Source organism: Centroberyx affinis, unplaced genomic scaffold, assembly GCF_046629955.1.
Source record: "Centroberyx affinis isolate AG114_WGS23_722 - 3 ecotype Tasmania unplaced genomic scaffold, CSIRO-AGI_Caff_v1 ptg004451l_1, whole genome shotgun sequence".
NCBI classification, from domain to species: Eukaryota; Metazoa; Chordata; class Actinopteri; order Beryciformes; family Berycidae; genus Centroberyx; species Centroberyx affinis.
The window spans coordinates 189,962-204,266 of record NW_027282120.1 but is presented as its reverse complement, the minus strand read 5'-3'; the positions used below and the strand labels follow the sequence as shown (position 1 = coordinate 204,266).

At 41.8% G+C, this 14,305-nt stretch overlaps 1 protein-coding gene across 3 annotated transcripts in view; it reads right to left on the bottom strand.

The window, feature by feature from the left end:
- Positions 1-1,243: 1,243 nt before the first annotated feature.
- Positions 1,244-14,305, bottom strand: part of ehbp1l1a (EH domain binding protein 1-like 1a) — a 43,980-nt gene continuing 30,918 nt past the window's right edge. For 2 of the 3 annotated variants that reach the window (XM_071544082.1, XM_071544083.1), the window contains exons 9-19: positions 9,797-9,992; positions 9,484-9,650; positions 9,318-9,366; positions 8,673-9,203; positions 8,512-8,563; positions 8,198-8,250; positions 7,946-8,057; positions 7,252-7,351; positions 5,822-5,895; positions 3,878-3,992; positions 1,244-3,720 (exon numbers count right to left, since the gene is read on the bottom strand). In XM_071544082.1, the coding sequence (XP_071400183.1) occupies positions 3,627-3,720; positions 3,878-3,992; positions 5,822-5,895; positions 7,252-7,351; positions 7,946-8,057; positions 8,198-8,250; positions 8,512-8,563; positions 8,673-9,203; positions 9,318-9,366; positions 9,484-9,650; positions 9,797-9,992 (1,543 nt within the window). In that variant the 3' untranslated portion in view covers positions 1,244-3,626. Of the gene's footprint in view, positions 3,721-3,877; positions 3,993-5,821; positions 5,896-7,251; positions 7,352-7,945; positions 8,058-8,197; positions 8,251-8,511; positions 8,564-8,672; positions 9,204-9,317; positions 9,367-9,483; positions 9,651-9,796; positions 9,993-10,247; positions 13,103-14,305 lie in introns of those variants that run through there. The other variant, XM_071544081.1, reaches the window with a different exon arrangement.

Below are 14,305 nucleotides of genomic sequence, written 5' to 3'. Positions count from 1 at the left end.
ACAAATACATTTTCAGCGGCAGGTAATTCACACGGTGAATTTTGAGGAAGTGAAATGTGAAAGCGTTACCAGCTTGGACCGGCTTTCGAGAAACAATATGGGTATAGCTAGGAACAATATGAGTATAGTTTCTGATACGATCTCTTTTCCTTTATAACAGGAAAACACATTACCCCATGATCCAGCACCCAATCTAAACAACATTCTTCTGAAAGGACACATCTGATTATTGTGAGTCAGTCCTGCTCCCAGAAAACTGGAACACAATCACAGCACTGGTTTTTCCAAATAAAGCCCCTATGGGAGATTAGGCCTGTCACACATGTGGCACATATAACCAACCTATTGATTGATTCGAAAATCAGATCTGGTCCAATCTGATATGATAGATATGATGCAGTTAGATTGATTATATATGTATTGTAGAATCAATACTACACTGTTTGTCTATGGCAGTGGTTCTCAACGTGGGGTCCGGGGACCACCAGGGGTCCTTGAGGAGGTTCCAGGGGGTCCCCAGCAAACTGATGAATTGTTAAACTTCACCATTATTTCATTTATAAGAACACAGTTAGAGAATGTAGAAGAAAGACTGTTCTGACCATAGCTTCACTGTTATCTCTCTACCTACAACACAGACAGTCATGGAGGTCTGGACAAAATCATATCTGACAATAAAAAATATTCTCAGATTTGGGACAAAATCTCATCGACTGGGGGTCCGTGGCCCTAATGTGGACTAAATTAGGGTCCTTGATATGAAAAAGGTTGAGAATCACTGGTCTATGGGGAGCCCTTATTAGTTTTAGTGTCCCATGATGGTCTAAATGCTGTTTCAGAGGCTTTTCTATCCTGACAAGAATACAATTCTGGCATAAACACTGAATACTTAATTAGAATTTTTTGGTATGATTATGGTCAAATTTAAAGATATTGAATATTGGCACAAAATAACTATTGACAGCTTCATTCCAAAAAACATCAGTATTGGCATCGGCCTTTAAAAACTGATATCAGTTGAACCTTAATCTCAACTACTTGTGGATGGATATATGTGTGTGTGTGTGTGTGTGTGTGTGTGTGTGTGTGTTCCAGGCTGGTTAAAGCAACACCCAGACTTCCCTTGCCAGTGGGATCTACGGCCATGACATTTTTCCTCACATGTTGATATGAATGCCAAAGCAAAAAAAAAAAACACAGGACAAATGAAAGGAAAAAACCAGACTCAGAAGTTTAAAGGCATCCAAAATAGCTTTGTATTTTCCAAAGTTTACAAATAGTGCAAATGTAACATGACAACAACAAATGAACACCAAAAAAACAAAAAGCAATAATTTCAACTAACTAATCTTTTAAAATCACACAGGTTGGGGGGTCAACGCTGCAATATGGCATCATGGGAGCGAAGAGGCTGGAAAACAACTGCAAACTTTTACACGCAAAAATAAAAGAAAGAACTCAGGCCATTCTCTGCTCTAGAATTTCTCCAAACTGAAATAAAAATAGATCGCTTTTCATTTTTGATGACAAGGAGGAAATGTCCCTTGATTCCTGGTTGCGAGGGAAGCAGTCTGTCACTCAGTCTGTTTCACTTTTGGCAATTTTTAACACTGTGGTAACAATAAGAAGTATATGGTGTTGGATAATTGAAACTGTGATAATCTTTTCAGAAGGCAACAGCAAGATAACTGCTGTTGATATCATTCATGGAACATGTTCAAATGGTTAAAATTTTGATATCTTGAAGTATTTTCCTTGTCAGTGGAACAGAAAATCATTAAACAAGAGCCCTAGATTAATGAGTCTTAGCGTAATATTGCTATATCATCAGCATAAATAAGAATGAGTCAACTTGTCAGTTTACGTAGGGGTTAAAAACTGCTGTACACACAAGGAAACGTGTCTTCTACAGAAGTGGAAGGAAAACGCTGTTGTAATTTGGTTAAAAAATGCATAAAAGAAATAAGACACATCTGAGTGGCCGGTTCTCCAGTTGACACATCTTGAATAAATAGTAAAACCTTAAATTAATTCAATAAGTTAGTTAGAAGACTCTGATGCCATTTCGTGACTAAGACTCCTTTCCTTTCCCTTTCACCCCATTCGCACCACTGCGGTCGTGGTGGTGTGATGCGATGTAAACATTTTCACATTTTTAAACACTCAGTGTCAGTTCTTACTTCTCAGTTCACGTTTTTTTTCAAATCTCATGTACTTTAACCTCGATAAAAAAAAAAAGAACCAAACAACACACATTTTGAGTCATCATGCTGTCCTTAGTGTCCGAGTCCTTTGGCTTTCTCACATCGCTCATTTACTTCTCAACTATAAATGGCACATAAACCATGAAACTTAACTGTAAAACAACATATTGCTGAAGTCAACTCTTTGCACTGGAGCACAGCCACTCAGTAACCTTCTGCTGAAAATGTAGATTTCTACTGTACCACATCATATAGTAAGGCAATTGTGGTGATAAATTATATTCAAAAGGTGTCGTTTCCTCTAGGGTTAGACCAATATATTAGTTTGCCGATGTATCGGGCCGATATTGGCCATTCAATAAAAATCGGATATTGGCCTGTCAGTGTTGCCCAATGCCCATATGATGGAGGTGAGGATCTGATTTTACTGAACAGCAATTTTGTTAGTATGGGATTCAATGGAGAACTTTAACGTTGTTTCAGAGGCTTTTCCACCTTGCAAACAATAAAGTTCTGGGGGAAACGTAGAATCTCTGTAATTTTGGGGGATTTTTTTTTAGCATGAAAATTGTCAAATTTAAATATACAGCACAAAATATTGGCACAAAACATCAGTTATCGGCAGTTTTAAACCAAAACACTTGGCATCTGTATCGGCCTTCAAAAAGCCAAATAGGTCGAACCCTAGTTTCTTCTGTTGCTGGCAAGTCGCATCGGTACCAAAATCTCACAATCACACAAGCACACTTTCAACCAAACACACTTTACATTCACAATAAGAGTCTGTAACAAAAGTCACTTTAAAAAAAAAACAACAACACACACACAAAAACTGCAAAGCAAACAGTCCAAAAAGTCTCCAAGGAGCTTTCTTTGAGGCTTTGATGCCTTTTCAGCAAAGTGGGTGAACATTCCTTAATGTTGGATGCCCTCTAGGGTTGGGTGATTGGATAAATATGTTGAATCTGTGGAAATGGACATTGTCATCTTTGGTCATTTAAAATGTAGCCTAATGCAAGACACTCAAATGGGGAAGCAGACCAAGGGACAAAATTGTTGATTTAAAATGAATTCAGTGCCTAAACAGAGCCAACATTTCCCAGTGCCTTTTGCTACTGCTTCCTATTGGAAATGCACTGTCAGCTCATACTGGTTCCGTGTTTTTTCTTTACTGCCAGGACTTATGCTATCATTCAAAATGTAAAAACGCCCCTGTATACATGTTGACAACTGGTTGACAGGAAGACGTACACTATCACCCAACCCTAATACCCTCTTAGCGCCGATTCGACAACAGACGATACTGTCCATCAGAGAGCGGATGAAAAGAGGAGCGATAGGATTCTGTGTCCTCGGTTTGGTCTGGACCCACTTTCAGTCCGACCCCAAACCGGCGTTTCTTGGCCCGGAGGTGGACGAGGATCACTGCATCACGCACTTCTCCTTCTGCTGCGTGGAGTACTTCCTCCTCCTCTGCTCCAGGCCTCGCTCCAGACGCTCGTCCTCCTCCAGGGCTCTGAAGAGGAGAAAGGAGGGAGAGTTAGAGGCAGCGGGCATCAAGTCAGTCCGTTACTGAAGGTAAGCTTCGACTGATATGGATTTTTATCTTCAAAGTTGACCAAAAAAGCCTTATTCATTCTCTAGAAATGACCTTAATTTTTCAGCGGACTCACCCTCTCTCCTTGGCGTCCATGTTCTGGACCAGTTCGTCTCTCTGGTTGACCAGCGACACCAGCTCCTGGAGCAGCAGCTGTTCTCTGTGTTTGTGGGCCTGAGTCTTCTGCCACTCTGGATGAGGGAGAGAGGGAACAGAAGGGGACAAAGGAAGAGAGGTGAGGAGGATGAGAAGAGTTTGGAGAAAACAGAGGGGAAATGACCGGGAGTGACATATGCAAGAAAGCAAATGCCATCGTCTCTGTGTTTATGGTACGACTCTCTGGACATCGGTTCAGTTTCACTACAGCCAAGACAGACAGGGAGGAGGCTCTGTTATCCCTACTGCCTTACCATGCATCCACATTATGAGCAACATGATCAACAAGTCACTGGAAGTTATTCATTTCCTCTAGAGTTGAGCAACCAGGGGAACTTGTCAGCCAAGAAAAGTCGGTCACGGCTGAACTCTTCGGTCATTGAGCATCAAAAGCCAGTCAGATTTACTTGCTTCCTTCTTTCCCTACCAATGCAATTTTATTTCATGAAGAATAGTTCCCACCTCGCAAGCTACAAGGGCTGCAAGCTAACAAGTCAATTCTCCAATCACTTTAAAACTGCTTCATCCAATCCACCCTCACCTTCAGCATCCTGACAAGGTTTGGCTCCCTGAGTGGGGTGAACCAATGCCCCCTCAACAGGACCATCAAAATGAGTGGGAAGATCATTGGAGAATCCCAGACCACCCTCACAGCCATATTTGAAAAACAAGCCATCAGGAAAAGCAGACTCATAGCATCCGACCCCACTCACAACCTCAACAACCAGTATAACTTGTTACCCTCAGGGAGGAGATTTCGTTCCCTGCCCCTAAAATCCAAACGAGCCATGTCCACCTTTGTGCCAACATCCATCAGACTGTTGAACGGACACTAAGGCCCCCACTAACACTATGTCCTCCCTACCCACCCACCTACCCATCTACCCCTACCCACGTGGCTTTTAAGCATTTATTGTTTTTATGTATTTATTGCTGACTATTTATTGCTGAATGTATGATGTATGACCACAAATGAAGTTCCCTCACGGGAAAAATAAAGTAATTTGAATTGAATTGTATCTGAAAGAAGTCAGGAATAGAATGGTTGCATCCATCATTGGGGTCGATGGTCAGCTCTGAAGTTTTTTTTTGTTTTGTTTTTTTCAATTAACGCTATCTAATTAGCGCTTGCCAGCTATGTTAACTCATCAAAACAGTGTAAAGGTATGAAAGGCAATGTCTAAGCAGTGACAAACACACGATTTGCCTGTTGAAAACTTGAGATCTCTACATATATGCAATCAGAGCCTCTCACACCCTTGACATCATCTACTTCTCACTTCTACATGTCTTTTTTTCTTCCCAAATGTATTTTTATATGAAAACACAGAATGTACAAGTATCTTTCCACACTTCTAAATTTCTCAGTTGGTCATTTGCTATCTCCTTGACCCAGCCGCTTCTCAAAAGAGAAGTTATTTGGGTGGGTGACGCCATTTAGGAGGGGGTAAAAATCACTTCCCCAACCGGTGGGCCGACCCATACTCCCCTGCATACAAAGCGACAGAAGGAAATGCGCACACACACTGAAAGTAAAAGAGTTGACTCAGGCTCGCAGTCATACACATATTTTTAAAAAAACACTTCCCTTGGCATGAGAAAAAAGCTGCAGAGTTCTTGTTTGGGTGTCACTCAGATGACCTAATTCCATGTAGCAAGTTGCGACAGGAGTTTATGAGCCCGAGGCCACCACATTAAATATTTTATAACCTTTAGAGCATTTGTTTGAGGCTGTGCTGAGAGCCAAACGGGTGGCGCTGATGACACTGCCCCAGTCTGAGCCTTCAACCAGTGTCTGAAAGCATATCACACACAATCTGACACTGACTGTTTTGTGCACTGTGGTGTTGTTGTGAAGCCTTACCATCTATCGCCATCATGTCCCTCAGCTCCTTGTTTAACAGCTCAAACTTTCTTTCCAAGTCTTGCTCTTCTAGCCTGTCAGTCAGAACAGATAAAAAGATGTTATTTATGAAGAAAGGGTTATCTTGCATGATCTTTGTGGTTTATAGAATGAACACTGTACAAAACCATAACCTGTACACATACTTCTTTCCTGCCTAATTTCTGCCATGGACTAACAGCAAGTGTGTACGACTGTTAATCATAATAAATAGAACTATGAGGTGACAAGCAATGTATTTACTTGTTTAAACATAGTCCTAATAACAACTGGAACTACAGGCAGTGACTTCAGAACATGCAAGAAACAATACAAGACACAAGCAGCACAACAATGTCGATTCTCAGTGCCACAAGCAGGTGCGAAATAAACGGGAAATGTTGCAAATGGTGCGTGTAACTTCAGAACTGCACCACATCCTGAAGAGGGGCAAAATAAGATTAATTCAAATTCAGATGCTAGATATTTGGCACCCTGCACTAGGGGGACCATGCACACAAAGTACAGTAAGTTCACTGGGTGGAGGATGAAAATACCCTAAAATTAAAGCTTCAAATATTTGGATACAGAGCCAAAAGAATATGTTGTTATAAAAAGAAGGAACCAAGTCACTTGTTTTATTGTGTAAAAGTTTAAATGTATTCATTAAAGAATGGTCAGAACACTTATTGATGATGATCATTATTGTTGATCATTATTATTTATTTTATTAACATTTTACTGTTTTACTAATTAATTTATTCTGTGTAGTATTTCATAACCTTATTTTTAATGTTCTTTTATTGCTTGTATTATCTTTTATTGTTTATCTTTTATTATCTTAACTACCCATCTTTTATTGTTGTCTTATTCAATTAACTTTTTTGGGAGGTTTTGGTTGTTTTGGTGTGCATTAGTCTCTAAATCCATTTTTAACATCCTACATTTTGTCAATCACTTGTAAAGCACTTTAAATTGCATTTGATTTGTTTGAAAGGTGCTATATAAATAAAGTTTGATTGATTGATTGATTATTACAGGCTCTCTTTCTATGCAATTGTTCATTGTGTATGTGAACTGTTCACTGCAACTCAATCATCACTGATTTACCAAATAACATTAAATGAAATGGATGATAAACACCACAGTGTGTGAATAACTGTGGTGTTTATCATCCATTTCGGTGCATGTTATTTAACAAATTGGTGTTAGTTGGCAAATACTGTATGTCCACTGAAGCTCTGAAGATGACCAAGGTGAGAGGGCAACCAATAAAAATTGATGCAGACGTTTTGGCACTTAAAAAGCTGCGCTAGGCAACTTCACACTTTGGAAGTGATGATAACTGATCAAATTATGGAACGTTTGAAGATCTTCATTATCCAGCAGTGTGTGTGTTATTGATGTCTTACAGTAGCTGCAGATGATCCTGCCTCCTGATCAAGGCGTTCTTCTTGTTGACCAGCATGAACCACTCCTGGATCAACCTCTCCTCTTCCACCTTGTCACTGCCTGGAGGAGAAATTCACATTATTATGACCAGGTTGTCAGTTATCAGGGTGTTTCTTTCTTTCCCAAGGTAGATGTAGCCCATAGCAGGGTGTCAAAATGTATCAAAAGACACCAAACAAACAGTCGTAACCATGTTTCACCATATACATATGCAAAGAACCATATAGAAGGGAACGAAATAGAAGATAATAGTAACTTTTCTGCATATACAAGGACAGGCCCCCTGACCATAGGAAACATGCCAGAGCCCATAATGCTGTGTCTAATAAAAAAAAACAAAAGAGCTGTAAGAGCATCTCAGTGATTTTATATGCCACAAGCAGTGTTCAAGATTTGTACCCAATAATAATGACATTAAATGCAGGGACTTTGCCATATCTTAGCATTTAGTAAACTGATACCCTTGAATTTGACACTTTTATTATTAGTTCAGTAAACACTTCTCTACCTCTACATGTAAGCTTAAGAGGGCAGATACAACCACAACGGCATATTCCAAGCAACTATCTTACATTATATCGGCTGAAATCATAATCTGTATTGATATTCTCTCTTCTGTGATTTCTCTCATTCTGTCATCCCTCTGCCTCTTACTTGTTTCCATCAGTCGTCTGAGTTTCCTCTCCACCACATCCGCTCTGTTATCAATATGCTTCTGTTCTGCTTCCAGGGCATTCATCTCGCTCAGCACATACTGGCTGGGGTCCTGGATGCATTCACGTACGCACACAAAGACACACACACGAACTTGTCTTACTTAACGTTGGTATAACTATGGGATAATCTGAGGACAGGGGCAGAGGAACATAAAAAATATGAATGCTTATTATCATAACTGCAACTGACCTGGCCCTCCTCTGGTCCTCTCTCCTCACCAGAAGCTACAGCCTCTCTTCTCTCTGCAAGACAAACACAGAAATTAAGTAAACCACATCTATAAACATTGAACAAAGTCCTGGAATGACACAACACAATGTTTATGAGTGCTTGATAAGCAAATTACTTTAATTTGAACAAGAATCACTGCAATCAAAGTAAATGATGTCATCATCCATAGGGACAAGCAAAAGCAAAAGCAAAACGTTGAATATGGCTAGTTTGTGCGCTGAAACTCTTATCTATCTCTGTCTCTGAAAGCAAAAAAAATCCCCACTGCTAACCTGTTTCTGATTTCCTCCTGGTAGTTGCTCCTTCTTCCTGCCCTGCAACAGCCTGCAAAGAAAAAAAAAATCATAAATCACATAATTGGGGAAAAAGAGAAGCTAATTAGAATTAAAGGGAGAAATGAAAACAGAAACATTGGAAAAAGAGGGTATCATACCACTGATAACTCTCCCTCATCTAGCGATCCACTCCGCCTTTGTGACCTGCGCTTCTTGACCAGATCAGCGTCTTTGACATGAGAGAATCCAGTCTTGGACAGGAAGTGAGTCCTTGGTGGCGCTACAGGTGCTTGAGCTCCACCTGCCCCAGCACCCTGCAGCCGTTTGGTTCTGGGAGGTGGAACCATGTCTCTGTTGGTTTTTGTGTCCCTGTTGCCGTCCTTGTCCATTGTGGTTGCACTCCCATTAGTCTCAATAGTAATACCCTCCTCCTGTAGCTTTTGGGCGCAATAGCGAACAGCTGCCTCAGGGTCAGCACTCTCTTGGCTCTCCCTGTCCGCTGCTACTGCGTAGCTGGACTCGCTGCTGTTCTTCTCTATATGAAGCACACTGAGCTCCTGGCCCATGAAGTGGGTGCGGATCTGGTTGAGGTAGGTCATTACAATGAGGCGGTCAGGCACAGCTAGCAAGACCATGTCTGAAGGCTCCATCAGCCTGGAGATGCCCAGTTCAGCAAAGCCATCAAAGGCCTGTAAGGTATAGAAAAAATACAGTGGATGGATTAGATTAGCAATTGTTAACCAATTAAAAGCTCATTTAGAAATGTTGGTAATGTCATAATGAGATAGCCAATCATCAATCACCTTTTTGTTGTTGCGCTTTATGTTGTAAGGGTCCAGCAACTCATAATCACTACACAGAGAAAGATCATATAATAAACACACAAAACACTATATGCAGCAAGAGTGGAAACATTTTTTTTTATCTGTAATATTTATCCAATTATTTATCCATTCAACTGGTTCTCACATCTTTTCTGGGTAGAAGTGATGTAGGATGGCACAGAAGGCCAGGCCGTTCCTCCAGGAGGTGCTGAAGTTGGTGATCCTCAAACCCTTGTGACCCTGTGTGACTTCCTGACACCACTCCAGTAGAGATTGACTGGAGGTCACGAGAACTGGGCTGGCCAATAGGCTCTGGAACACACACACACAATATTGGTGCATGATTTCAAAATAAAGCATTACTTTTAAACAATACAGAAACCACGTCTGAACTATCAAGTGACTTAGAGCTGATATTAAGTGATTGAGAAGCTGAAAATAGACCATTAATAACATACTTCAGGAGAGGCAGCCATATCTTGACCCATTTCCTGGGCATCTGCAGGTCTTTTCTGAGGCGTTGTTGGCTGATTGGCTGAGCAGACACCAGCAACTTGTGATTCGTTGTCATCTGGATAAGAGCCACTCAAGCGCTTCTTGCCCCGAGGCACTGGGACAGGCTGGCCTGAGGATTCTTCTGCTGCCTCCCTTTGCCTAGAAAGACAAACAAAAACACAGAAAAATGATTGTTAAATCTTATAATTTCTTTGCAAATCATGTTATCAATCATGTAAAACAAAACACTGGGTATGGATGAGTGGTTTTCCAAACAATTTTTCAAATGGAATTGGGTACACAGATGATGTTAGAAATTATAGGGAAATGAGAATGTCTATGAGAATAATGCAAAACATGCACATATCTCAGTTTGAGTCTATCCCCCCTTGTATATGTACCAACTAATCTTACCTCTCCTCCTCTAAACCACCAGCAGCTACATCTACAGACACAAATCCAAAGTCCACCTCTTCGACCCCCATTTCTTTACTCAAGTTTATCTCCATGGGTTCACTGTCTTTATCTCCCTCTACATGCAGCCAGTCATCCTGAGCAGGTGTGACAGTGGGAGCAAATGTCTTGTCAGGCTCTGCTTCCAATCCTATTTCAGTGTCAGTCTGGTCAGACACTGCCTCGGTAGCTTTCTCAATGTCCTCTGTAAGAACAGATTTATCTGTAAAGGTCCAGCCTTCAATGCTCTCCTCCAGTGCCTTCTCATTGATGGTATCTTCTACAGAGTCTGGTCGAGGAAAGTCTGTTTCTGCTAGTACTGCTAGAACTTCTTGTTCCAACTCTGCTGTGACATCATCTGCTCCAGGGATTGTGACAAAACCTCCCTCTGAGATGATACTTGATTCCAGTGATGTTGAGCCTTCCCTTGCTTCCTGACCAGTGGGAGATGTAACCTCTGGCTTACTCTCAGAGGATTCAATTTCTAGGGGAAATAATGTGTCTGCAGGTGGGGTGCTATCTGAATAAGTGGCACTGAGGCGTTTCTTGGGCCGAGGCATTGGCACAGGCAAGCTTGATTGTTTATTCTGTTGGACTGTTTCATGAACCATGGTCTCAATTGCTGTGTCTGGCAAGCAGGGAGATGGTGAGCTAGAAGGTGTAAAGTCGTCTGGGAATGACCCACTCAGACGTTTCTTTACTCTTGGTTTGGGTACAGGTAAGCCTGAGGGTCCAAGTGTCTGATCTGAACTGTCACCGCCCTCTACTTGAACTTTGCTCTCAATGTTAAGTCTGCTTCTCCTCAGACACACAGGGGCCACTGCCTCCCCAGATGTAGAGCGTTGATCATCAGAAGGTAGAGGGGGAAGGCTACTGCTCCTTGTGCTGTGTTGAAGTGTCATCAATCCTGCAGATGTTGAGGCAACAGGTGAACACCCTCTCTGCCTGATTGGCAGGGCCTCTTCTCCATGGGAGGCTTGTCTGGACCTGGAAACATGTGACTGAACACAAGAGGCTCCTTCTGCAGTTGTAAAGTCATCTGGGAAGGAGCCACTGAGACGTTTCCTTGCACGAGGCATTGGTACAGGCAGAGATGCTGGTTGGTCCTTCGTCTCTACCTCTGGTTTTGTATCCTCTGATGTCTGAGAAGATGCTATGTCAACCACTTGAACATATGTGCCATCTGCTATGTGTGACTGCTTTATCTCTTCTCTATCCTTCTCAACAAAATCAATCAGCATGTTCTCCATCTGGACTGGAGCTAAAGATTCCTTGTTTTCAGCATTCAAATTCTCTACTGTAATTCCCTCATCATTGCCAATTTTGTCAGATTTGCTTGAAGGCAATTTCTTGCTACGTCTTGGAGGAGCTATCTTTCTGATGATCGAGAGAGGGATAGTCTGTCCAACACCAAAGTCAGTGAATAACTCTGGTTCTGGCTCTGGCTTTGGTGGGATGCTGTCATTTACCTCTGATTCAAGGGGAGGAATCACCTCAGTAGGGGCTGGGACAGATGTATTAAAGTCAGAGTCTGTTACTGGTCCACTCCCAGTAACATTCGTTTTCTCAGAGTGCTGCATGGTGAAACTGTCTTTTCTTCTTACGGGCCGTGGAGGGATCAGTTCAGTGGCTGTTTGGCTGGGTTCATCAATGTTCTGTAAAAGCTCGGGAGCGCCTGAGACATTGGAGCTTCTCCTGGACCGCCGAGGAGGAACAAGGTCAGAGGTTCCCAGAGCAGTACCAGCTTGGGCTTTCAAATCCTGTTGGTCATCAGTTACTGTAACAGATGTCTCTCTAGTGAAGCTGCCCTTTCTCTTTAAAGATTTATGAGGGGCTTCCAAGTTTGGTGAAACGTCATCAGTTTTCTGGGGCGCTTCAGGTAGCAAACTACCATCTCTTCTTTTCACACGATGAGGAGGGACAAGATCTGTGGGTATTTGCACAGATTCACTTTCCTCTCTCTGTATATGGTCAGCTCTCTGTGACTGTTCTGGGGGTACAATATTATTTCTTTTCCTTACAGGCCGTGAGGGAACCACCTGCATGGATACTTCAGCAGCAACACTTTCTTGGGCATCAACTTTCTGAGGGAGACCTGGAGGAATGCTACCATCTCTTTTTTTAATTCTGCGAGGAGGGACAAGGTCAGTGATTGGCTGTGTTGGAAGAATCTCACCAGTGGCATCATCTTTGACATCAAATGTCTGTGGACTCTCCGGAGGAAGACTACTGTCTCTTTTCTTTGCACAGTGGAGTGCAATAACTTCAGTAGGGAGCCTGACAGACACACCATCAGGTTTTTGTTTGCGGTCTGGTGTTAGACTATCCTTCCTCCTCATTGGTCGTAATGGAACAACCCGGGCAGTGTCTTTTTCTTCATCACACTCTTTCTGTTTCGGTTCAGGAACTTCTCGCTTGTGCTTTCTGCCTCGCTGAGGAACAGCAACGTCTGTTGGTGGTTCAACTGGAGTAATTTTCTGATCATCTGAGGGTTTATCCAAGATTGTCTCTCTATATTCATGAGAGCTGTCATCTACCAGAGACCCACTTGATGTAGCTTGTAGGGTAGTAGCAGAGATTTCCTCTGTGCTTGTTTGTTGGGGGCTTAAGGACAAAAAAGGACAAGCTTCAGAATTTGCTATTCTTCATTGTGTCAAAAATCTTTTCAAATGATATCATGCAGCCAATCTCCTATAATCTCATATTCTGTAAAATGACATCAAAACTTTGTGAAAGTTGTTACATAGCTTAGTCTGTGGAGGAGAAACAGACCAGCAAGATAGCAACCACATTTTGTTACCAATTATAACACCCCAAAATTATCCTTTGTTTTCAAACATTCTGCTTTACTTTATATACATGCACTTTGTCATAAAACATCACAGCATAACATAAAGGACAAAAAGACAAAGATCCTTAGTTTACAACACCTGTGAGACAACAATACTATTAAACATCACAAAGCAGATTCTTAAGGCCGTTACAAAGACTTGTCTATCTCAATTTCCTGAGTAGAAAGCACTGATAACCAGAACAAGAGACAATGTTATGACTACAAATTTAGAACATTTACATTTCCACACCGTGCAACCAAACACTTTTAAGTGGGGTGTTGTCCCCTGGCACTCACCCTTTATCCAGGAGAGCAGAAGTTGACACTGTTCTAACCTCACCCTGTCCTGTCTCAGCCTGCCTCCTTACTAACAACCCTTCAACACAAACTAATTTCTGTACTGAATCCTGCCCTGTGAATGATCTCGCCTTTACACGCCATGGATCAAGGGAGGCCCCCTCTTCCTCTAGTCCTTCAAGGTCTTCCTTTGATATTTCAGTGATATCTGCCTCTGTTAGTGGCGGCCATTTCCTCATAATGTTTGGGCCCACCACTCCCACAAACCCATCGTCACTGTCTGTAGTTGGTGATGGGGATGCTGATCGATCTTCTGCCAAGTTCCACATGTATGGCTCAGCACTTGTTGGAGGTTCAATGCTAAATTTGGTTTGAACCATGCCCGCAAACTGGGGCTCCTCTAAAGGAACAATTTTCTGAATGAGGGTAGCATTGTCTGAGAAAAGTGGAGAGTTGTCTTCTGGGTCCACAGAGGAGGAGAGGGTCTTGGGTTGGTGAGAAACTTCAGCTACAGTAGAGCTAGATGGCCCCAAAATGGATGCTACTGTTTCATAACTGTGAGAAAGGGATAGTTCAGTGAGTTATTGAAACTTGGGACCATGCAAAAGCAATGGTTTCAATACACATGTAGGTAATTAAAGAAACCATTGACTAATGGAGATAGTGAAATTAATTTCCAGAAAAACATGCAAAAGCAATTCAATCTTTACTTTGAGTTACAAGAGTCAGCAATCAAAAATAGAATGAGCTTCATACACAATGGACAAATGGGCACTGAACAATGACAAAGGCCTCAATCTTTTCATGAATATCTTTAGTATTAATATACAAACATTTTCTAGAAGGGTAGGACATGCTGAGGAAAAATATATTGTTGTAACGTAAATGA